General features: G+C 61.5%; 1 protein-coding gene and 1 non-coding gene across 5 annotated transcripts in view; one reads left to right on the top strand and one right to left on the bottom strand.

Moving 5' to 3' along the window:
- The window catches only part of LOC124970025 (NADPH--cytochrome P450 reductase), a 49,547-nt gene that overhangs the window by 1,940 nt on the left and 25,442 nt on the right, over positions 1–22,165 (bottom strand). For 3 of the 4 annotated variants that reach the window (XM_047533053.1, XM_047533051.1, XM_047533052.1), the window contains 9 exons: positions 19,755–19,943; positions 5,777–5,825; positions 4,184–4,312; positions 2,942–3,091; positions 2,391–2,515; positions 1,949–2,038; positions 1,515–1,613; positions 540–656; positions 323–441 (listed from right to left, as the gene is read on the bottom strand). In XM_047533053.1, coding sequence (XP_047389009.1) covers positions 323–441; positions 540–656; positions 1,515–1,613; positions 1,949–2,038; positions 2,391–2,515; positions 2,942–3,091; positions 4,184–4,312; positions 5,777–5,825; positions 19,755–19,930 — 1,054 coding nt within the window. In that variant the 5' untranslated portion in view covers positions 19,931–19,943. Of the gene's footprint in view, positions 1–322; positions 442–539; positions 657–1,514; positions 1,614–1,948; positions 2,039–2,390; positions 2,516–2,941; positions 3,092–4,183; positions 4,313–5,776; positions 5,826–10,669; positions 10,888–19,754; positions 19,944–22,165 lie in introns of those variants that run through there. The other variant, XM_047533054.1, reaches the window with a different exon arrangement.
- Trnai-uau (transfer RNA isoleucine (anticodon UAU)) lies at positions 19,493–19,576 on the top strand. Its single transcript has one exon. It is a non-coding gene; the product is annotated as a tRNA-Ile (tRNA).

Genomic DNA, 22,165 nt, shown 5'->3' with positions numbered 1-22,165 from the left:
AGGGAGCTGGAAGGTTGGCCAGGGTGCCGAGTGCAGCCCAGGGATAAGGGTACGGCAGTCTTGCACAGCAGCACGTGGGGGCTGGGTAGCCTCCCTGCTGCTTCCAGGCCTCACACACCCTTCCCCCCATGGACAGTGACGGAGCCTACGGGAGAAAGCCAGGGCCTACAACCACGTGGTCCCGGCCCCCAGAGTGGGGCAGGGGGTGTGCAGAGCCTGTAATGGTGGAGGCTTGGGGGAAGGGCCTTGGGCCCCTGGCATGAAGGCCCGAGCAGCGCCCACCCTAAGGGTCTGGCTGAGGGGCCCTGCTTCCAGAACTCACCGTCAAGATTGTTCAAGGAGATGACGACGTCCAGGTCTGCACCCAGGATCTCCCCAAGCTGGCTGACAAGGCTGGAGTCGTTGGCGGGGTAAACAGCCACGTGGTCCCCAGATTCGTACCTAGAGGGGGACGCAAGGCTCAGGGGGCAGGTGGAGGCCGCTCTGCCTGGATCAGGAAGCCCAGGGTGAAGGGGCAGGAAGAGGAGGGCAGCAGATACCTGATTTTGGAGTCGGAGATGTCTAATTCCAGGTGCATGAGGTGTCGCTCCGTTCCCTGGTTCAGCTTCCGGTTGGTGGTGACTGCAGCCAGGAACGGATTCTTGGCATCAAAGGGGCTGGGTGGGGAGAAGGGCAGCTCGTCCACTGGCTGTCCTGATCTGAATCTCCCTGTCCCCAAGGGACCCTCTGGGCCTCCGAGGGCACGTGGGCACCTCGCCAACTGTCAAGGGCCCCCAGTCCCAGCCAGTGCGGTCCTCTTAACCCTGTGAGGTGGCAGAGCTATGTGATCAGGGTCCCCATTTTTGGATATGGAAACTGACACTGGCCCCTGGAATCCTGAGGCCCTCCATGCTTTATACCCACGGGAGCCCAAGTGTGGACAAGGGCCAGCTCGGAGGTGGGACCATGACATGGAAGCCCCATCCCCAGATTACACGGAGGCCGGCTCCCTCACCCCCTGGCCTGGGCCCTAATGCTGGCAGGGGGTCTCTGGGATGTGGGGTTTTCTCTGGTGCCACCGGGGGCTACTTGGGGGCCCAAACAAGTAACATGCTTTTGGACAAAAACAGTTGATTATTGATGTGGATTATAGGGAAATGAGCCCTTGTGCCAAAATCCAACCTAGACAGAGCACAGACCTCGCTGTGTCTCTAAGGACTGTGGGGACCAGGGCGTTTGCAAAGCAAGATGTCAAAACAAGTTAAGGACAAACTGGGTAAGTGCCACTCTCCCCAGGGCCTGCCCTGCACGACAGCACTAGCCAGGTGGGGCTCCCAAGGGTGCCGGCAGGAGCAGGCCTGGCTCCCGGACAGCTGTCTCTGCTGTGGGTCCCCTGCCCTCCCGCGGTGGACAGGGTGCCTCCACCACACAACCCGTCAGGTGGGTCTGGGGGAAGGCCTATAGGGACACATGCCACCTGGTGCTGGTGTTCCAAAGGCCACAGGACATGAGTCCAGCCACCTCCCTCCACTCACGGTTTCTGGTTCTCGTAGCTCTTCAGCCGGCCCATCTCGCCCAGGTACACCTTGGCCGGGTCCATGTCGGTGTGGACCACGAGCTCATACTGGCGAATGCTGGGAAGGAGGAGCAAGGGGGGGTCAGCACACGCTGGGTTGGGGCCAGGGGGTCGGTCCAGAGGAGGGTTTGGACTGGTGTTGGGTGAGTGACCCACACGACAGGGTGGGCAAGGAGCAGGGCTGGCACAGAGCTGCTGAAGCCAGATCCCCAGGGGCCCCGGGGATGCGGGAGGGAAGCCAGCTTCCAGGTGATTCTCTGGGAAGGCAGAAGACCCAGCCCTGACTGTCACCCTCGAGGAAAGCCCAGCTCCTTAGCCTGCGACTGAGCTGCCACTGCCTCACTGCGTCCAATGCCACCCAGGCTGCGCTGCGGTTGAGGCCTCCATGCTCACCTGGACTCCTCGCCAGTGGCCTCTACCCCGAAGAACTCGCACACGGCCGGCCAGAACTGCTCCCGCCACGTGATGAAGTCCTCCTCCAGGCTGGGGAGAGGGCGGGGTGAGCCCCGAGCCCATGGAGGCTGGCCAGCCCGGCCCGGCCCCCAGCATGGCCCTGCGCCCCTAGGGCTCATTTCACTGTGGCCGCCCAGTGATATAACCCTAGGCCGTGGAGCGACCGTGCCGCTGGGGGCGCTCGTATGTGTGTCCGCGCTGGACCAGGAGCAGAGGACGGGGAATGGCCAGCTCGCCCCTCCAGCTGGGAGAGGGGAGTCCTGCCCGTGCTCCAGCTGACACGAGGGTTTGCGCTGCCCCTCGAGGTCAGGGGCGGATGCCCAGGGAGGGAGGCCTAGTGTAGACTGGGGCCCGTGCGCAGTGGGCCAGGCTGGACACTCACTTCCCGTCGTCATCGCCGAGGCCCAGCTCAAAGATGCGCCGGGCCCCCAGCTGCTCCAGCCGCTGGTCCACGTATTTGCCCATGGCGTTGAAGTGCTCATAGGTCTTGTTCCCAAGGCCGAACACCTGTGCAGATGGAGGCTTTGAGGCCTGGCCCCTGGTCTGCCCAGTGGGGCCTCACGGGGTGAACTGTCCTTGCAGCCCTGGCCGAGCCAGCAGGCAGCCCCGTGGGCCTCTGTACCTGCCAGACCCCGGCACTGCAAGGCCCCCCGGGCAGCCTCTGCCTGCAGCCCATGGCCCTCTCGACAGCCAGCCTCAAAGCCTCGATTACAGTGGCCAGCAAGGGGCAGTGTGCTCTGCACACCTGGCTAGTGGCCATGGTTTCCCCCATTCAGCCAAATCCTGGTCACCTGGCCACACTTTCCTGGTCTTTAGTCTCCAGGAACCAATGTCCCCTGAGGCTGGTGGGACACGGGAGGCCCAGTCCTGCCTGCCCTCAGGAGCAGGGGGGAGCAAAGGTCTCCCGTGCCCACAGAGGTCTGGGTGACTCACCGCATACTTGACACCAGCGAGGTCCACGTCTGCCTCCTGCAGCCAGTCGTAGAAGTCCTGGGCGTTGTCAGTGGGGTCCCCCTCGCCGTAGGTGGCCATGCAGAAAACCACCAGGGCCTTGTCTATCTCGGGCAGGCTGCTCAGGTCGGCCTGCGGGGACAGTGCACCACCGCCGTGACCGGCCTGCTCTGGGTGGGGCCCATGCCTCCGTTAGGCGCAGCCCCTGCCAGGACGCTGGGGATCATGGGATGGGGAGGGAACTTCCGACCGTCTGTCTGGGAGGTGAGCAGGGGGTGAGGGCTGGCACTGAGGGTGAGCAGGACGCGAAGTCAAGCTGATGGGCAGGAGGTGCACTTCCGAGAAGGGAGCAGCAGGCGATGAGGGGCTAAGATGGTGGCAGGACACAGGCTGGTGGCCGGGCCCTCAAGGGCTCCCAGGACCTGGGAGGACCTGGTCCCTGTGCACCGGGCCCAGACTTCCCAGGGAAAACCACCCCCTGCAGGCCCGGGGTGGAGCCTGGCGGGGGCTTGCTGGTTTCTGCTGGACATGAAAGGGGGTTGGAGCTAGGCTGTCACCAAGACCCCAGGGGCAGGGGAGTGGAGGGCAGCAGCTGCAGGCATGTCCCCTCATTCTGGTTCTCCCAAACCAGAGACGGCCAAGCCCTGCTGGGGCCTGCACAGTGCAGAACCAGAGTGGGGGTGGAGGCAGCCAGCAGGAGGATGGGCAGGGGAGCAGGGGCGATGAGGCCAGGAGGAGGGAGTCTGTCCTGCAGTGGCCAACAGGAGCCCTGTGGAGGACCCACTGTCCCGAACCCTCAGGCTTTCTTGGCCCCTCATGCCACACTGACCTTGGCCTGCGTCCCCACTCCTGTCCACAAGGCCAGCCAAAGGCTGCCTGCAGATGACCCTGCACACCGGCTCCTCCAGGACAGGAGGGACCGCCGACTCCCAGCCTCCTGCCTCTGCCTTCTGGGCCGAGGTGGACGGGGCAGGGGTCTCCTGACTGAGACCCTTTACTTCTTTAAGCCACCCCTTCACGGGGACAGGTGAGCGCCTGTGATGCCCCTGCGTGAAGACCTCGGCGAGCATCGCGCTCTGGGAGCAGAGGCCTGGGGCCAGGGTGTCTGGACGTCCCCAAAGCTGACAGCAGCTGGCTGCCCGCATAGCCGGTCCCTCTGTCCTGTCAGCCTCTGTGACCCAGTGGCAATTCCCGAGACCCACCGTGGCCGAGCTGGGGGCTCACCAGGTCGTACTCCTCAGGGTCTGCGGCCATGCCCCGCATCCCGTAGCGGTGGGCGTCCTTGGACAGGCGGTTGGCAAACTCCTCGGCGGTCCCCGTCTGGGAGCCATAGAACACGATGATGTTCCGCCCCTAGGGAAGCCAGACCAGGGCGTGAGCGCCAGGCCACGCCAGCCCGGGCATCCTGCTTCCTCCCGGGCTTCCAGTTCTGAGCGGCTCTGGGGTTGGCACCCTACTGTCCTAGCCGTGGTGCTGGAGGGGGCGGGCGTCACCGGTCCCGCATGCCAGGGCCCTCTCTGCAATCACACTGACAGTCTCCTAACGACGGGTGAAAAATCACAACCTAATGTTAAAACAAAGCCACCAGGAGAACGGAGACAGAAGCTGTGTGTGCTCCCTGGTCCCCTGGGGTCTCCCTGGTCCCACCCGCTGTGCACAAACCCGCAGATGCTCGACTCCCTGTTACACGGTGGTGGATTTGCAGAGAACCTGCACAAATGGCCCATAACTCTGAACTCGTCTCTCGGGTTCTTTAGCTGTGGACGCGGCCGTCGCACTGTGTTGTTGGGAGAACAATAAAGTGTGTGCAGGTTTAGACTTTTTTCCAAATATTTTTGACCCGTGGTTTGTTGAAACCACAGCGTGGAACTTGAGGACACCGTGAGCTGACTAATGACACACAGCTGGGGTGCAGCCTCGCCGGGTGTGCGGGAGGTGCTGGGTACTTAGTCCCCAGCACCACAGGGAAACACTGATACTAGAAACCCCAAAATGTAAACTCTGTACGCCATACAAAGTATCTCAATAAAACACTTACCCAAAATACGTCTGGAATAATGTCAAGGAAAATTCTGCCAAACAAGAGCTCTACTCTATACTCCAACAAACTAAGTGAGGTTTTATAGACTCGCACGATGCTGGATGCAGGCAGACGGCGAGATCCAGGTACAAACCCACACACACGGGACTTTACTGGAGGATAAAGGTGGCGTTTCCTTTGTGGGGCTGGGGAAGGGACTCTGCCACCCGGTTACTTAAACAGCTGAGAGGAAAAAGCAGCCTGCGTCCACACCTCCTGTCTCACATTTGAAAAATGGAACCCCAAACGCACTGGAATCGGCGTACCTTCCCCTCTTCAGAGCAGGGAAGGCCTTTCAAGTGAGGTCACAAGAGTCGCAGAGAAAGGAGACTAGGCGACTTCTGCGCAAGACCAACAAGCAAAACCCTGCAGGCGCGGCCCAAAGCCGTTCCCAGCCTCTCCTCCCCGGGCGGTGTCATCCTCCTGAGCTGATCAGGAGGAAGATCTCGGAAAAGGTGGAGGAAGAAGAGAATCCATTTAAAAAGGGTGGGGCGTCTAGTTAGCAGGAAAAGCCTCATCATAAAAACGTGGATCAGAGCGACACCGAGATACCTTGGACCCAGACTGTGCCCGAGGGAGGATCGAGTCCCACGTGGTTTGGTCGAGAAGCAAAATTCCAAAAAACAGAGCCAACCAGAAGTAGAAGGGGTGGCAGTGCCCTGGCTGGCCAGGGCCCTCTGTGCAGGCGGGCCGTCCCTCAGCGGAGACCCCTGCCCCAGGCCCACACTCGAACTCACCGTCTTCTTCATCTTCTCCACGAAGCTGCTCTCCTTGACAGAGGTGGTCCTGAAACACAAGGCGAGCCAGGGACAGGATGTGAGTGCACGGGGTGGGCCATCTGTGCCCCTGGCCAGAGTCAGGCCCAGGGTTCCCAGGCCAGCTTGCCTCCCGCTGCCCTCATGGTCCATCTAAAGCCTCCGGGGACACCAACACTGTGCTGGTCAAGACTCTCGGCCCCCAGACAGATACAAACCTGTTTCCCTAAAGTGAAGAAAACTGAGCGTCCCTCTTCTTCCCCATCCACAGCCCCCTACCTCCACATTCCCCATCCCTGCCTCTCAGTCACTGCAGTTTCCAAGATGCAATTTTGAACATGCCCCTGCCCTGCCTCACTCTAGAAACTTCAGTGGCTCCCAAGACCCAGAGGACAGGGTGCGCAGCCGGGCCCACTACTTCCTCCACCAACCGTACTCCATGTCCTGAAGTACACACCCACCCACGTGGCCATCCTAGCTCTCACCTCTATGCTGTTGGCTCCACCTTCTGACCCAGAACCCTGCTGCACCCACCAGGCCCTGCCCTTGGATCAGATCCCCTCGCGCCCGGAGCTGGGGCTGAGTTCAGCTTCTCCGTGTTCCTGGTATTTCCCAAGCCCTGACTTGGCCTGGCCCCTTCGGACTCAGCCTAGCAAGTCAGCCCCAGGACAGGTCTGAGACTGATCCTGCCATCTTGCCATTCTCTACTCCTGTCTGGACCCTGCCCCTGCCCCTGTCCACTTTCTGTCCTTGTCCCAGGCCTGGAGGGCCATCAGTAAGGAGACGGGGACTCACAAAGACTCTCGGCTGAGTGGGGCTAGAACCCCTTTCTCTGGTGGTGAATCTTTAGCGTGTTTGAAATACAGCCATTTTGCGGGGGTTTTGGTACCGGGATTGAACCCAGGGGTGCTCACCCACTGAGCCACATCCCAGCCCTTTATATTTTGTTTAGAGACAGGGTCTTGCCAAGTTGCTTAGGGTCTCACTAAGTTGCTGAGGTTGGCTCTGAACTCATGATCCTCCTGCCTCAGCCTCCTGAGCCCCTGGGATTACAGGTGTGCGCCACCAGGTCTGGCAACACACGGCCATTCTGAATTAAGTACCAAGCGTGAACACTGAAGTTCAGCTGCTCTCACAAAAACAAGCCCCGAGGGACCGAAAGGCAACTCGGCACAGGAGGAGAGATCTACACCAGACGTGCACCTGACCGAGACGTGGACGTGGACGTGAACTAAGAAACGAACAGATCAGCCAGGCAAAGACACCACCCGACAGGACTGCCAAGACTCGGAGGGGTCGCCTCATCTCCACATGGCCGCGGAACACAGAGGTGGTCAGGTGAGCTCCCAGGAAGGGAAGGGAAGGCCACGAGGGAGACACCGCACCCTGCGGGGGGCGGCGAGTACTGAGCCGGCCCACGGCCCAGCGGGCAAGGGTGGGCAGCGAGTGGGACCCCAGTCCTGCTGGCAGGGGCGGCCTGGCACAGCTGCTCTGTAGCCCCGCCATCTCCGTGGCAGGCATGTGCCCCAGGAGACGCGGGCAGGAAGGTCCACGTGTGCCCACCACGCTGTGAGGTTCTACTCCACTGCTGCACGGCACACAGACATGGCGACCAGCACGAGCTGGACAGAGAACACGAGGTCAAGTTCAAAAACAAACCAGCGGGCAGGTGGCACACGCCTGTGATCCCAGCAGGAGGCCGAGGTGGGAGGACCATGAGTTCAAAGCCAGCCTCAGCCTCAGCCAGGCCGTAAGCAACTCAGTGAGCCCGTCTCTAATAAAATAGAGAAGAGGGCTGGGGCGTGGTCAGGGGTAAGCGCCAAAAGCAAACCAAAACAGACAAACCAACTTATGGGGACAGAAGACGGGATGGCTGTGTGCTCAGGGGTGGAGCGCTGGTCACCAGCGGCTGGCGGACTGCTGGTGACAGCTGCCACCTGCTCCCATGACCAGGATCGTGGGTCTGCACGCGGGGGAAGCAGACGCGCCCTTCTGTAGCTGTCGTTCACCAACGTGCCTGAGCATGGGCTGCGCACGCTACGTGGGCTGCTTCCAGCCCCTCCCCACAGCCGGCTCCAGGCAGGCAGGAGGTGCCGGGCCAGGACGGCTCTGGAGTCGGCTCTGGGGCCCGACGCCTGGCGGGCTGCACCTGAGCAGGACGCGCAGGCCGCACGCTTCCTCAGCAGCCACTCCCTCATCAGGGTCTTTGCAAGGACCGGAGGAAGCACGGGGTTTGGAGGGTCCACCCAGAGGGGCGGCTCCGCCTCCTGGTCATTCTCACTCTAGAAAGGTCAGCCACGAGCTGACCTGGTCACCTGCCAGGCCGCAGCCAGGATGCAGGACGCTTGTCCAGAGGGAAGCCACTGAGCCCTTGCAGAGAGGAACTCAAGCAGGTGTGTGGGGTGCCTGTGGTCGCCAAGTGGGCACAGGGGACCTCGTGGCTGGCCGCTTCTGTGCTCAGGCCTTTTCTCCTTTTCCTCCTTCTAGCAAATCTTTCTCCAGTGGCCAAAGTGATCCCAATTCCCACAGGCGAGCCAGGCCAACGGGCCGTGCTTTCCAGAGCGAGGGAGGCCAGGAGTGGACCAGGCAGGGCGGAAAGGGACGGGGCATGCAGCTGGACCGAGGGGGCAGCTGGGGATGGCAGTGGGACGGTATAGGAGGTCTCCATCCATCCCTGTTCCCTGTTCCCTGTCCCCTGTCCCCAGTGGCCAGTCCACTGTGTGCAGAGGTGTCCTGCATGAACCCTGGCTGGAATGGAGACGGCGGCTGTGAAGGCGACCGATGCACCACCAGGCACTGAACACCCCACCCGCCCAGGGTGACATGCACACCCGACAAGAGGAAAGTAGAAAAGTGCCCTGTGAAACCCCACGTTGCATGGGAAGAGCGGACCAGATGGTGGTGGAGCTGGAGCCGGGCCGGGGCTCAGTGGCAGGCCCAGGCCCTGGGTTCCACCCCTGGCACCACAGTACACGCTAATAAAGAAGCATGGACAACAGTCCAAGGTGCCCGGAAGTCCAGAGGACCTGCACCAAAAAGCGAAGGCTCTCTCCTGGGTGTCAGGGACCCCTTTCCTGGTGGCACTAGCTGGCACAGGGCCTCCTGTTCCCAGCCACACGCTCCGAGCTGCGCCCCAGCCCTTCTACTTTTGGGACACAGGCTCCGCGCACCTACGGGGGCTGCCCCTCGCCTACCTCCCCGCCTGGCACTGCTCCTGGGCCCCGCCCCCTTCCTCTAACCCTGTCACCAAGGCCTGCTCTCCTCTCCAGGCACCCTCCCCTGTCCCCAACAGCATGGTCCTTTGTCACCGCCTTGAACACAGCACTTTCTGCCACAGTTTCTAATTGCTGCATCCTGGCTTTGGTAACTCTGGGGAGGGACAATGTCTCTTGCCAACTGGCATAGTGCCTGGCACCCGGCACCTGGCATTTCACAGCCTTTCTGGTGGTCGGTCTGAGTCTCTGCCCAGCAACCAGGGGGCAGAGGTGGGCAGAAACCTCTGGAGGCACTTCTCTCTGCTCGCCCCCTTTCAGAGGGGCTGACATCAGAGATAAGCCAACTAACTTCCTCTTCTCAAAGGGCAGATGTGTCCTTGGAAGTCACATCTACAAGGTGGATCTGCAGCCTCACCCAGGAAAGGGACAGAAGCCCTGGGTTTTCCCTCCTTTGACAGGTGGTAAGGGGCACCTTGCCAGGCGGTGAGAGCAGGGCCCGTCTTCTGGCTGCAGGAAGATGGGCTTCTGCAGAATCACAGCAGGAGGGGAGGGGCCCCAGGCCAGGCGCTGACCTGGCGTGAATCCTGGTCCTGCCCCGGCACAGGCAGGAGAGTGTGGAGAGCTGCCCCCGGAGGCCCGAGGCCTCTCACTCAACGCACTTGGATGCCACAGCCTCCCGTGCACCTGGGGCTCACGAACACCCAGGGACCAGGGATGTTCTTAGGAGGCAGGCGGCTGTCCTGTCTGACTGCAGAGACCGGCAGCACCAGGTGGCCCATGCTGTCCATGTGGGTGGGTCAGACGGCTGCTGCCACAAGCTGTAGAGGAGCAGGTACTTGTGACCAGAGAAAAGGGAAAGCCTTTGGAAAGAGCTGGGCCCTATTCTCAGGGACAGAAAATGGCTCCCAAGAGAGAAGGCCAGGGGGATCAGCTGCCAAGGGACCCCAGGCAAGGACCATGCGGCTGGCAGAGAATGCGACTGGACTCTTCTGGGCCGGAGGGAGAGGAGGGCCTCAGGTGGCCTCCATCACAACTGAGCAGGCTGGCACTCCCGCCGGCCAGCCCCGGCCGGGCAGGTGTGGCTGCAGCTTCAGAGGGAGAACAAGGCCTGAGAACCTGCCCCGCCCAGAGTAAGGCTCTCCCAAGAAGCAGAGGCAGCCCCGTCCCTCCAGGGCCCGCCCTCCCCCACCCCAGACTGACTTCCTGAGGGAGCTGTGGGAGACGGAGGCTGGGCCAGGGCGATCCCCCAGGGCTGTGCGGGGGAGCCAGGCCTGTCTGAGGAGCAGCTCGGGAACTCCCTGCCACCCCGAGACCCTGCTCGGGGCTCACAGAAGCAGTGGCCACCTGCTCAGCCTGAGGTCCACCCTCAGACTGCTCTGCCTGGCTTAGCCCAGGCCCAGGTGAGGGGTAAGCGAACAGCTTCCGGCCAAGTCCCTGCTGCAAGTCCAAAGGAACCAAAGGAATGCCAGAGCCTGGGCCAGCGCCCCCAGAGACTGGGAAGACCCGGCAGGAGTGACCGACGCTGCCACCCACTCTCCACAGAGCTTCTGCCTCCAGGGGTCCCTTCCCGGGAGGCAAGCTTCCCCACCCGTGTGGATGGAGGCCAGGTGCCCCCTGCTAAGGGGCACCCATGTGATCTGTACAAGGGGCCAAGACTGACCTTCTCAGGGTGGGCTCGTCCGGTGGAGATGAGTACGTGCACCCCATGGCCTCTGTTCTCAACTCCGGCACTTAAGGAAAAGGGAAGGTCACAGCTCTCTGCTGGAAACCAGCAGGAAGCCAGCAGGCGGGAAGTTCGGCTCTGTCCATTATCAGTGTGGTGGGGCTGGCCGCCTGCTCCGGGGCCCCTGCAAGTGCCGCTAGACCCCTGGAATCTCCGGCACCCCTGCCTGCCTCCGTCCCCAGGAGCTGAGAACTCTGCAACATCTGGTAGTTCCAGCAGGGAGGGATCAGGGCTTGAGACTGAAGCCTCCCGTGATCCTCTGCGGCTGGGGCGCACCCCCCCTCTGTATGGACCAAGGGAAGGAGAAAACCTTTCCAACCCGACCGGGTCTCCTTGGTAACTGTTTATACCACAGCCCTCTCCCTTCGCCCTCCCCCTTTCCCACTAAAAAAAAAAAAAGGAAGTCCTGTCTGGAACAAAGCTTCTCCGGGCGGCGGCAGGGCAGCGCAGGTTGCTAGGCAGGACAGCCGCCCTGCGAGGACGAGGACAACGCACCAGGCCCGCTGCCAGGGCGTCTCGGACCCTATTCAATCAGATCTGGTTCCACCTTCCCACCAGGAAGAACCATGGACCCTCCACACTAGGTCTGTGTCACCTGGGAGTGTCCTGTGTGCTGCGGGACCAATACCTAACCGCGCGCAGAGGGGACGGCCCGCGAGGGTCTGTCTTAGGAAGCCCCCTCCCCAGGTGCCCGGGCACAGGCAGCCCACTGGGAAGTCCAAGCCCGCTGTGCAGAGGCAGCAGCTGGGCCAGGCCCGGAGCCCAGACACCACGTGGCTGGAAGAACGGAGCACGGAAGGTTCCAATTAGGCCTCTCCACCCCTAAATTGGGAGCAGAAGTCTCTGGTTCAGGCTGCAGTCCCCCACGGGCGAGAGGAGGGAGAGGAGGGGAAACACAGGGTCACCCCCAGGCCTGTCCCAGGCCACGTGGAGACGCAGTTGAAGACGGCAATTCAAATGAATCTTCTGCGTGGCAGGACTGACTTCATCTGGGACCCCCCTGGTCGGGGCAGCACATGGGGCAGCATATGGGCAGCTCCCCGCTCAGCCTGGAGTCTGCAGCCTCGCTCTGCAGGCGCAGCGCAGAAACCAGGGGCAAGAGGAGGGAGGCCCAAGAACACGACGGCAGCACAGGCGGGCAGATCAGCCGCGGCAGGATGGACAGAAGACAGACCAGGAAGGGTCCCAGGTCTCCACCACAGGGACCAGCCGAGCCCCCAGGGGAGATGTCGCTGCCCCCGAGATGGTGTGAAAGACCCGCCTCTGGTGAGAGCAGAGTGCAGCCCTCCACAGAGGCAGGCCCAAGACCTCTGCGTCAGGAGGGCGCGGGCCTCGGCAGTGGGAGGCTGCAGCGGGGCGGGACGGGGGGGGGGGGGGGCAGTGTCAGGTCAGACAGGAGGGTCCGGGGCTGCCGCACCCCAGCACCTGCGGGCCGCATTCAAGGAGCTTCCCGTTTGCTTCGTCCTCATCACCCAGGCAATGGGGGAGGGTTTCTGTCCCCATGGCAGCTGGGGCCCCCCTGAGAGGCTCAGAGGGTGGTGAAGTGACTCAGCTCCAGGTCTGGGAACGTCCAGAGCCACAGCAGCCAGCACCAGGCTCGGTCAGTTCTCCTGTACACCCACCAGCTGGGCCCAGGCACTGCCCACCGGGTCCAGGGGACCTGGGCTATTCAGACCGCACATCTCACATCCTTCCTGAGGGCCCCGGCCTTGTCATTCAGGGTGCTCTGGCCATCTGTCATGTTCCTTCAGCACGTATTCATACGTATGCAGATCAGGACTCTGTACAAGACTCAGCCCAGAAACCACCACTGGCCCAGGTGGCCTGGCCTGCTGCACAGCAGTCCCCAAACGCTCCTGAGACCTGAAGCCCATTCAGCAGGTGTCAGGTGCAAGGGAAGGGAAGCAGGGCATGGCGGCACACACCTGTAATTCCGGCAGCTCAGGAGGCTGAGGTAGGAGGATCACAAGTTCAAAGGCAGCCTCAGCAACTTAGCAAGGCCCTAGGCACCTTAGCGAGGCCTTGTCTCTAAATAAAATGTAAAAAGGGCTGGGGATGTGGCTCAGTGGTTAAGTGCCCCCAGGTTCAACCCCTGGTACCAAAAACAAAGGGGGGATGGAAGAGGCGTGACACCAGGAGTGGGAGCCCAGGGAGAGCCCGGGCACAGGTCCACGTGGTGCACTCTGTTCACACGAGCCATCCAGCAATCATGGCTCAAAGAAGGTGGGACAAAGCCAAGGAAGGCCGCAGGCCCTCGAAGACACGCCCCACTGTCCCGTCTCCCTCCAGGGCCCTGACGCCCTAGGGGACTCGCTGCGGGTTCTACCAAGACACGCCTTGAGGGCAGGCCCTGCCCAGGAAGCCCCTCCCCAGCCCTGTTTCCCAGCCTTCTCCTGGGAGTCCCCCTGTCCTGACACCCCCAGGCTGTACTTGACACTGCACCACCAACTCGTGTGACTCCGTGGACACTCTCCCTCGGCCAGTGGCCCACGGGCTCAGCACATGGAAAGGCAGCCACCAGTAGCACCAGCACCCGACAATGCCCAGGCAGCCTCTGCCTGCTTGGCACTGCTGTCCCCAGAAAGGCCACGTCTGCAGTTCCAGCCACCAGCTGGAATGTCCCCCAAACTCATCAGGAACCAGGAAAGGTGAGCGACGTGCCCTCAGGTGGCAGCCGAAGAGGCGGATGTGTGCTTTTCTAGCTTCTTCCCCAGAGGGTGGGGTCCGGGCACCTCCACGAGCAGGGGCTCCCCTGGGCACGTCCGTGCAGACCTCCGCCGATTCCTCTTTCACGCCCCGTGACGCAAGGACCTCGCTACAGAACCGAGCCTGTGCTGGAAGGGGCAGGTCCTTGAGCCCCGCTCCATCAGCCAGTGTTCAAAGACGCCAGCAGATGCAAACGACCCCGGTGGCCTTGGCTCCCGGCTCTGCTGGTTTTTCCGTCCAGAGCAAGCCCCCAAATAAAGGTCACTCAGACAAATGAGGTCTTTTGTGGCTTTTCAGACAAGCCCCACTGGGAGGCCATCAGCAAAGCCCAGACTGTGGGAAACTCTGGGAAATAACTGATGCTTCAGGAAGGGGCAGGACTAGAGGGGACCTGGCAGCAGGGACCAGCTAGCAGGTAGGAAAAGCTGTCCCGCGGCTGCAGCTACAGAGCACCACACGAGACCCTCAGGAAGAGGCTCCAGCGCAGGGATGGGAGTGAGATCAGTGGAGGTCAGAGGCCAGGCAGGGACTGACTGCCAAAGGACCTGGGGAGCCCTTGGCGGGACACAGGACCCTGGAGCGTGACGGTGGCCGGATGGTTACAGAACGGTGCCCATCTGTGGAGACTCATCGGCTGCACCTTAAAGGGGGAGTTTACTGTCTACAGAACACAGCTTAGTATACCTGACCCCGAGGGGCAGAGAGTGCGGAGATTTACTATCGGCTGCACTGTACGGGGCTTGATTAGATCCTGAATTTTAAAAAAACTATCAAAAAGCCAAACCCAAACAGTATCAGTCAGGAAGCTGGCTGGGGATCAGATGGTGCGGGGTGACTGACCTTCAGGTGAGAGGAAGGCACTGTTGAAGAGGGAGGCCTTGAATTTAGAGCATAAATATCTTCAGATAAAAAATGATTTCTGGGGATCGCTTTGAAAGCATCTGGAGTGGGGGTGGCGCGCAAGGCAGGCGGGAGCTGCTCACAGCGGCGACAGGGCCACGTGGCTCGCTCGCTCGCTCTGCGAGTTCTGTACCCGGGAGCTTCTGGAAATGTTCCAAAATAAGAAGCACTGTTTTCTTTAAAGCACCCTCTGGACCAGGAGGAGAGCAGAGACGTGGGGCCTGCAGGGCCACAGACGGTCACGGCACCTGGGCTGACTGGGAAGGCGTGGGTGGCCCCAAGCGCAGGCTCCTTCTAGACAGGGCACCACCCTGGGCCAGGGTGGCAGGTCTTCCAATGTTGTTCTCCCTCAGAAGAAGCCATGTGTGGGTTTTTATGTGCCAGACTTTGTAATGTCCTAATTAAAACATTAATAAAACAATACCGTGTAAACCAAACCCAGCCGGCGGGCCACGGTTTGCCTGGAGGCAGACACGTGCACAGACTTAGCGTCTGTTAATTCGGCAGCCCTTCCCTGGGTGGCTGCGCTCCAGCCAGAGGCCCCGTGCTGGGCTGGGGACCCAGACAGGAAGGGGACCCACCAGGAGGGGCGCTCCACGCAGGCAGGTCTTAGCTCAGGGCGGGCCTGGGCTCCTGTGGGAACCAGCGCCCTGCGCTTCCTCGCGCTCCCTGGAGGCACCAGCGGAGCCCCTGTGGCTGAGCAGGGCGAGGCTGAGAGCCGGCCGTCAGGCCACTGAGATATCTGTGCTCCTGACTGGGCCTCCTTAACAAGCCTGTCACTGCCACTAAAACCAGTTCGGAGGCGGGGCAGGGACCACCTGTGCTCCTGAAAGACCTGGCCCTGTGGCGCTGTGGGCGGCCGACCGCCTCCAATTAGCTTACACAGTCAGTCTGGCTAAATCCCGGAGGTTTTTTCAAAAGTGTGTTAAATTTTGGTGAACAATGACAAGTTGACTCTAAAACTTATGCAGCAATATCAAGGGGTGGGGGAGTCGATAGGGTATTTTTTTTTAAGACCTTTATTTTATTTATTTATGTATATGCGATGCTAAGGATGGAACCCAGTGCCTCACACACGCTAGGCAAGTGCTCTGCCACTGAGCCGCAGCCCAGCCCAGCCAACAGGGTCTTCAAAGACGCAAGCAGGAGGACTTAGCTACCAGATCTCAGGATGAGTCACTATAAAAATCACAGAAAACAGCTCGGTGTGGTACTGGTGAAAGACAGACCACGGATCAGAGGAGCACGGGAGTCCAGAAACTGAGCCGGTCCACAGCCCCCGGCTTTGTGTGGAGGGTGAGGCTGACTCCTAGCAGGGAGAGAAGCACTGCCCCCCATCCTGTGCTGGCATGGCTGATCCTAAAGCTTACACTGAAATGAGAAGGAAGGGAAATGAGAACAGACCACCCAAGGCTCTGAGGAGACTGCCGGGGGAAGAAGAGCCCAGGGCACCTGTCTGACCAAGACCGCACCTGGCAAGTGGAGCTCTGGGCCAGGGTGCGTCGCAGAGCTGGGCACTTGCTGGGCTCCCACAAGGCCCTGGGTTCCATCCCCAGCGCTGTGAAGAGGAAAACAGAAGAACCCTGACGGCTCAGTGGGAAGGCCAAGAACCCAACGGAAACAGCGGTCGAGACCTTGGACAGGGCCTGCACCAAAGAGGAGCCTGCAGGTGACCCACACGGAAGGGGGACCGCCAAAGCAGAACTGGCCCGCTCGGCCTGGGACCAGCTAAAATGAGAGCCAACCTTGCAGGAGGCAGGACTGCCGAAGCCCCACATGTGACCAAGGGCCCTGGAGAGCAGCTGGATGGGCCCACAGGGAGGGCGGAGGCCGGCAGGTGAGGAGCCGCCCGGCAGGAAGTCCGGCGTGCGGGAGCCCAAGTGCACCCCGCGGGCGGCTGTTTGGGAGAATGGAGTGGCGGTGGCTGGCAGGCGTGAGGGCTCTGGGGGCGCAGAGGAGCCGCTCCTGGCCTGGGCACAGGGCACGAGCCTGGACGGCCACCTGCAGCAGCCCTCATCCCCTCCTCCAGTCTAGGTGTCTTCACCTGGCCTGGGTTTGGCGCACCCGCTGGCCCTGCTTAGTCACAGTCCCAGGGCCGGGAGCTCCTCCACTCCACCCTCAGACTAGTGGCCCAGCGCACGGGCCTGTCCTCCCCGCTCAGGACCCTCCTCAGCCTCAGTGCCTCTCACGCGACCTCTTTCTGGAAGGCCCCTGACTGGCTTCCCTGGTCCCCGATCCCTCCAGCCTCCCTGCAGCCACGTGGGCCACTCTGCTGTCCCCCTGGCAGTGGCCCAGCCCTCACAGTCGGCCGCGCGTCCTTCCCCTGCCCTCTCCCACTTCCTAGCTGCCACCGGTCCTGACTGCACACCCTCCAGACGGAGCCGGCACCCTGCGCCCCCACCTGAGCCTGAGGACACACTGCGCTGCCCAAACCCTACTCCCCGACTGAGACTCAGGTCCCACGCCACCCACTCTCCAGAGCCTTTCCCGCCCACGGTCAGACTCCATCTCCACTGCCTGGGTCCCCTGTCCCCTGCACCGCCGACCCCGGACACTCCGGATGATCTGCTCATGGGCCTGCCCTCCCCCCACACTGGGAGAAGGGCTTCCTGACAAGGACGGGAATGTCCGTCTCACCAGACAGTCCCAGGATGTTGAATTATCCCCCATCTGCACCTCTCTTGACCAGAGGCAGGGACAGACGCCATCCTGCTCGCCCAGTGCCCAGAGCGGCTCAGAGTGTCGAGGGCAAAGGCTACTCTCCCAGCCCGGGAGGGCAAACCCCAAGTGGCCTCCCAGAGTGACGCTGACCTGGGCCAGGACAGCAGGTGCTCCCGGCTCCAGGATACTGCCTCTGGAGGTTCGAAGTGGCCCTTCCTCAGCCACATGTGGTCAGTGGCTCCTAAGGTTCCAAAGGCCACATCTAGACTGGTGGGGAGGGCCAAGGAGCCCAGCACACTAGGGAGAGTCACCGGAGAACCAGGGGCTCCTCTTGGATGCCCAGAGCCTAGAGGCTCCAGGAGGCAGAATGGGAGACGGCCCACACGTCCTCTGCCTCTCTGTCCTTGAAGCGCTTGCTGGTCAGACTCCACATTTGTTTGGTTTTTTAATATCCAAGCCCAAAGGGTTGGGACCATTACACACAGCCTCCCAAGGGGCAGAGGCATTAAAAAAACTTTAAAGCACTAATTCCAGAAGCGCCAGAAACACCGGTGAGAAATCCTGATGTAGGCCAGGGCCACACACATGGCCCGCACTAAGCCCTGCCGGTCCCCACGGCTCTGAGCTGGGAGAGAGGTGCCTGTGCTCACTGAAGTGCAAGGAGCCAGGGGCACTGATGCTACTTATGCAGGAGGCCCGGGGCGTCGGCCAAGTAACCTCTCTGAGCCTCAGTGTTCCCACCCTTGAAATAGGCAGGCAAGGGTAGCTTCAGGGACCAAGGTGGCACAGCACAGCAGAAGGAAAAGGACAGGGGTTTGCAGACCTGGGTTCAGAAGCCAGATCTGCTCCTTCCACGTCAGGTGGCCTGGGCAGCTTCCTAACCACTAGCAGCTCGGTTTCCACATCTGTAAAATGGAGTGTTGATCCTTCCTCGAAGGTTCCCCCAGGGCTGGAGCCAAAACCAACTGGGACGAGAGCCGAGAGCGTAACCTGCGCCAGGAACAGGCCGAGGGCTCTCAGGAGGCACTTGCCTGCTTGGCCTCCATAACCCTGAGGCACATGACCCCAACCTACAGCGTGTGGGGACACGGAGAAAGACCAAGTCACCTGGGCAGGGTCATGCAGCTACCGTGATACAGCCTGGATTGAACCTTAGTGGCCCGCCGCTGGGCCCAGAACTTGACTGGGGAGCCACAGATGACTCCCCGGGACCATGCACACGTGTGTCCCTGGCCAGGGCAGGTCCCTGACCGGAGGGGGGATGAAACACAGGGCTAGCATCTCACTGGAGCCGCGAAACAGGGCGAGCATCCCGGCAGAGAGGCAATCACACAAAACACACCCTGGCACAAGAGCGCCAGGGCCGTGGTACTGGGTATGAGTCATGCAGTCCCATCCTTAGTTAGAGAGCAGCAGCGTGTCCCTCTAGCTACAGATGATGGACAAGGCCCAGGTGGGCAGCTGGGCCCTGGACCCTGGTCCCAAGGACCACGCTCTCACCACGCACTGCCTCTGTCCCATGCCGGGGCTGTGCCCCGTCCCAGGGCTGGTGGAGGAGCTGGACTCCAGCCCCTCTGCCCGCCTGCCTCCGGCCTCTGCGCCGGCGTCCTCTCAGCCTCCAGGTGCCGCCCACCGCCCCGCAGAACGCGATCCGTATCCCATCCGGAAGGCGTTCCTTTCGTCTGGGCCCTCCCGGAACTGGTCTCCTGGCCTGGGCCTGCCAACTCCCGACGTCCCGGCCTCTGGGGGAGGCTCAGGAGGCCCCACTCAGCCACCAGGAGGGGAGCACCCTGCCCAGCACTTGCTCAGCAGGACGGCGTAAGTGGCCCGGCCTACCTCATCCACGGCTGTGGCCGGGACCCTGGAAGGTCTGCTCGAGAATGGCCGAGGAAGAGGACCGCTGGACAAACGGCAGCCAGCCCCACTGATGGCGGAAGCCTGAACAGAAAGCCTGCGCGAAGCCGCTCGACTAACTGGTCTGCGCAGGGACGTGGCATTGGGGCCAGGGTGCAGCTCAGCGGCAGAGCACCAGGCCCTGGGCGCCACCCCAGCGCCATCATGGGAGAAAAGGAGAAAAGAAAAGAGCCGCTGCCCGAATTGGAAGAGGGACTTGGCCCTGGAGGGGAGCCTGCCCGCCGCACCCTGGCCACCCTGGGCAGGCCGGCCTGAGGAGGGCCCCTGAGACGCTGCGCTGAGACCTGCCCCTCACCACACCCGGGACCCCAGGCAAAGCGTGTCCCTGGGTTGCTCAGCACAGACCTGGCCGCCCACCAGCCCAGCACCCGGCGCACCCGGCTCACCCTGCGGACACCGTACCAGTACTTCCTTACCATCTTTCCTTAACTAGTTCATCTTTTATACTTACTATGGAAAAGAAGCTTTATGGAGGGTTAAGAAAACAATGAAATAAAAACAAAGCCACGTAGTCAAGTTGGGCTTGACGCCGTCACTCCCCAGGTTAGGCTTGAGCGCCGCCTTCATTAAAAAGAGCAATCTGGGGGCTGGGGAGATAGCTCAGTCGGTAGAGTGCTTGCCTTATAAGCACAAGGCCCTGGGTTCGATCCCCAGCACCCAAAAAAAAAAAAAAAAAAAAGAGCAATCTGTCCTGGGAGGCGGCGCACACGGGTGACCCCTGCCACTCGGGGGCAGGCCTAGGCCAGCCAGGGGCCGAGCCCAGGGCACTGAGGGAAGGATGAGGGCACTTGAGAGCGCCAGGACCCGCAGAGACGGAGGGAGGCGGAATGACGTCACTCACGTGGTTGAAATTTTGGTGAACTCGGGGACGTCTTCTTTTTTCTTCCTGAAGAGGAACCAGTAGGTAAGCAGACCCACGATGAGAGAAAACAGAATCATGTCTGTCGCGCTGAAAAGAGACACTTCTGCAGCCTCGGCCTCAGGCGCAGCGGTGACCGTGTCAGCAGAGTCCCCCATGTTGATCACGACACTGTCAGGACAGAAAGGGTGACATCAGCAGGGAGGAGCAGAGGCACCTGAGGCCACCAGGGTGCCCACCTGGCTGCCCACTGCGCCTTGGCCTGGCCTCACGCCCCTGGTAGAGGGGCCAGTTCAGCAAGGCTCCAGGAGAGCCGCGCGTGGACCCCTCCGCCTGAGGGCAGGCGAAGGCTGGAGCCACAAGGCCGGCGGCACACAGTAAGGACAGAAGCCACAGTCTCCCGGTGCCACCAGCATCCTCCAACCCCACAGGGACACAGCCCTGGGGCTGGTTTCACGTGAGGAGTGGCCACTTCATGGTAAAGCTTCTCCCAACTGCTGGGTGCCCCAAGCCCCACGTGCAGCCCTCATGACTGGCCCTTGAGGGGCCCCTGGGAAATAACCGCAGCCCCGGAGCCGCCTGCCTGTTGACAGCATCTCTGCAGGCCCGAGACCCTGGGCGTCATGCCGCTACGCTGAGAAGGACTGAGGTAGACGCCTGGCCCTGCTCGCCTGGGACCCGAGTCACTGCATCAGTCTGACACCTGCGGGTGCTGGACACTGAGCGTGCGAGCTCCTGGATGTGGGTCCCGCATGTTCACACAGCTGACGCCCAGTGACACCCTGGGCTCCCAGGCTCGGGGAGCAGCCCTGGCTGGCAGTGCAGATGACCACGTCCTAGCAAAACCACCGAGAGCTGAAGGACACCTCCCCTGCCAGACGTCACAGCCAGCCTGGACCCTCAAGCACGTGCAGGACGCTGACGTCGCCCGACACATGCCGACTCTGCAGTGGTCAGGAGGATTGTGTGGACTTTCTGGACGCCGTGCCAACAGTGAGCGACGGAAGGCCGCGTGGGTATGCTTTCACCTGTGTGAACCTGGGGACCTCGGCCCACCCGACACAATGCCACACATGGTGCCAGACGACCAAGTGCTGTCCTTGTGACTCCGCTGGGAGAGGCCACTGGGAATCCAGGCCTGGCTTCTCCTGACACCACCTCAGTGTCCCTCCTTGGTGACTGCTAGTCCCAAACGTTTGCTGTAACAAACCTCAATCCCGAGTGGAAGGGTTCTGAGTTCTGAGAGTCCTGGTGAGTCAGCTCGCGAACCCTCAAGTCACCAGCCTAGTTCCTGGAAGATGCTCAACTGGCCCGCCTACCACTGAAAGCTGAGGCGTCGACCCGGCCACTCCCGAGGCCCACACCTCGGCAGGCCACTTCCACACAACGCGGCCTGCAGGAAACCACAGGGTGACCGAGCCAGCAGCCCGCCCTCCAGGGCCTGGCGGAGCAGCTGGAGCACAGGCCTTGCTTCCTCGCCCATCAGAGATGCTCCTCGCCTTCGCTTCTCTGAGGAGCTGGGGTGGAACCCAGGGCTTCGTGCATGCAAATTAGCTCTGGTGTCCCCAGAGAAGCTGTCTGTATCTCAGCATTATAAACACAGTTGACACTTACTCGGCGCTAGTCAAATCTGTCTGCGCGGCTCTGGCGGCGGCTCTGGCGGCGGCTCTGTTAAGCCCACAAGCCTTCTGTCAAGCTTTTACAAAACCAGATCGAGAGGCCTCAGGACCTGTCCCAAAGAATCTCGAGGCGCCAGACATGCAGAGCCTGACTAGGGGCTGGCACAGGAAGGCCCCCGCTGGTACGCGCAAGGCGCAGCAGCGAGTAAGTGCTGGTTCCCATCCTGCGGCCCCACGGCCTTCTAACCCGCCTGTGGCCCAGGCCACTTATTTTCCAGGGGAGACCAACACCCACTGTTGACTACAGAACCCCGAGGAGGAAGCGCATCCCTGCGGGGGATGTCTACATCGATGGGGTGTAGGGAGCAAGGATGTGGCACTTCTGTGCCCCCATAATTACCCAGGCCACTGCAAGAGTCAGACAGGCCACTCTCCACACAGCGACCAGAATGGTCCTTCAAAGAGGAAGTCAGAAACACAGGTGCGCACCTGTGATCCCGGCGACTTGGAAGGCTGAGGCAGGAGGATCACAAGTTTGAGAACAGTCTCAGCAACGGAATGAAACCCAGTGGGGCTGGGGATGTGGCTCAGAGGTAGAGCACCCCAGCATTAGTACCACTGATTAATTAAAATAAATCAGATCACACCATCTCACTATTAAGAAACTTCAAAGGGCTTCTCATCATGCCTAGTAAAAATCTAAATTTCTGCTGCCTATAATCCCAGCAACTCGGAAGGCTGAGGCAGGAGGATTGTAAGTTCAAGACCAGCCTC

Source organism: Sciurus carolinensis, chromosome 18 (genome assembly GCF_902686445.1).
Source record: "Sciurus carolinensis chromosome 18, mSciCar1.2, whole genome shotgun sequence".
Lineage (NCBI taxonomy): Eukaryota > Metazoa > Chordata > Mammalia > Rodentia > Sciuridae > Sciurus > Sciurus carolinensis.
The sequence above is the reverse complement of the archived record's forward strand: the minus strand, read 5'-3'. Positions and strand labels throughout refer to the sequence as shown.